The following is a 534-nucleotide window of genomic DNA, read 5'->3' on the forward strand; positions in this document are numbered from 1 at the left end:
GGAATTATCTGATAACAGCATGCATACTCTCTTGGTGCTTGTAAAGTTCATCAATATGACTGGTTTTCAGGACTACAGTGAAATGTCATTAGCTTATAGGCCATCTCATGCTGACGCAACTTATGATTTCAAGTATGGTGTGAGATCAGTACAGGTAACGTCCTCTACAGTTGAATTTTAGTGAATATTTTCATTAACAAGCTCTAAAAATAGTTGATCTACTTATCTATTGTTGTTATAAATCATTTTCGGGTTTATTTTTTGTGCCTCTGCTAATTCAGGGTGGTGGTAGATCTTCTGCAAGAGAAACCATTGGGAGAGTTGCTGCTGGAGCTGTCGCTAAGAAAATTTTAAAGCAATATTCGGGAACAGAGGTAAGCTCTTTGATGATGTGATGGAAATTTAATTATGTTTTCAAACATTTTCGTTGGGTACTGCTACAAATGCAATCACTATGATCTCATTGCACATGCACATTCAGATACGCATTTTGACCATAATGTAAGGAATGCATGCCCATATTTCGTGTATAAA

At 36.3% G+C, this 534-nt stretch overlaps 1 protein-coding gene across 1 annotated transcript; it reads left to right on the forward strand.

Moving 5' to 3' along the window:
• The first annotated feature begins 8 nt into the window (after positions 1-8).
• Positions 9-410, forward strand: LOC111389777 (chorismate synthase 2, chloroplastic-like). Its single transcript, XM_023014745.1, has 2 exons — positions 9-154; positions 282-410. Exons 1-2 carry the CDS (start codon positions 20-22, stop codon positions 393-395), a joined length of 249 nt encoding a protein of 82 aa, XP_022870513.1. The 5' UTR covers positions 9-19; the 3' UTR covers positions 396-410.
• The last annotated feature ends 124 nt before the right edge of the window (positions 411-534 follow it).

This window comes from Olea europaea, unplaced genomic scaffold, assembly GCF_002742605.1.
Source record: "Olea europaea var. sylvestris unplaced genomic scaffold, O_europaea_v1 scaffold6210, whole genome shotgun sequence".
In the NCBI taxonomy this organism is placed as follows: Eukaryota; Viridiplantae; Streptophyta; class Magnoliopsida; order Lamiales; family Oleaceae; genus Olea; species Olea europaea.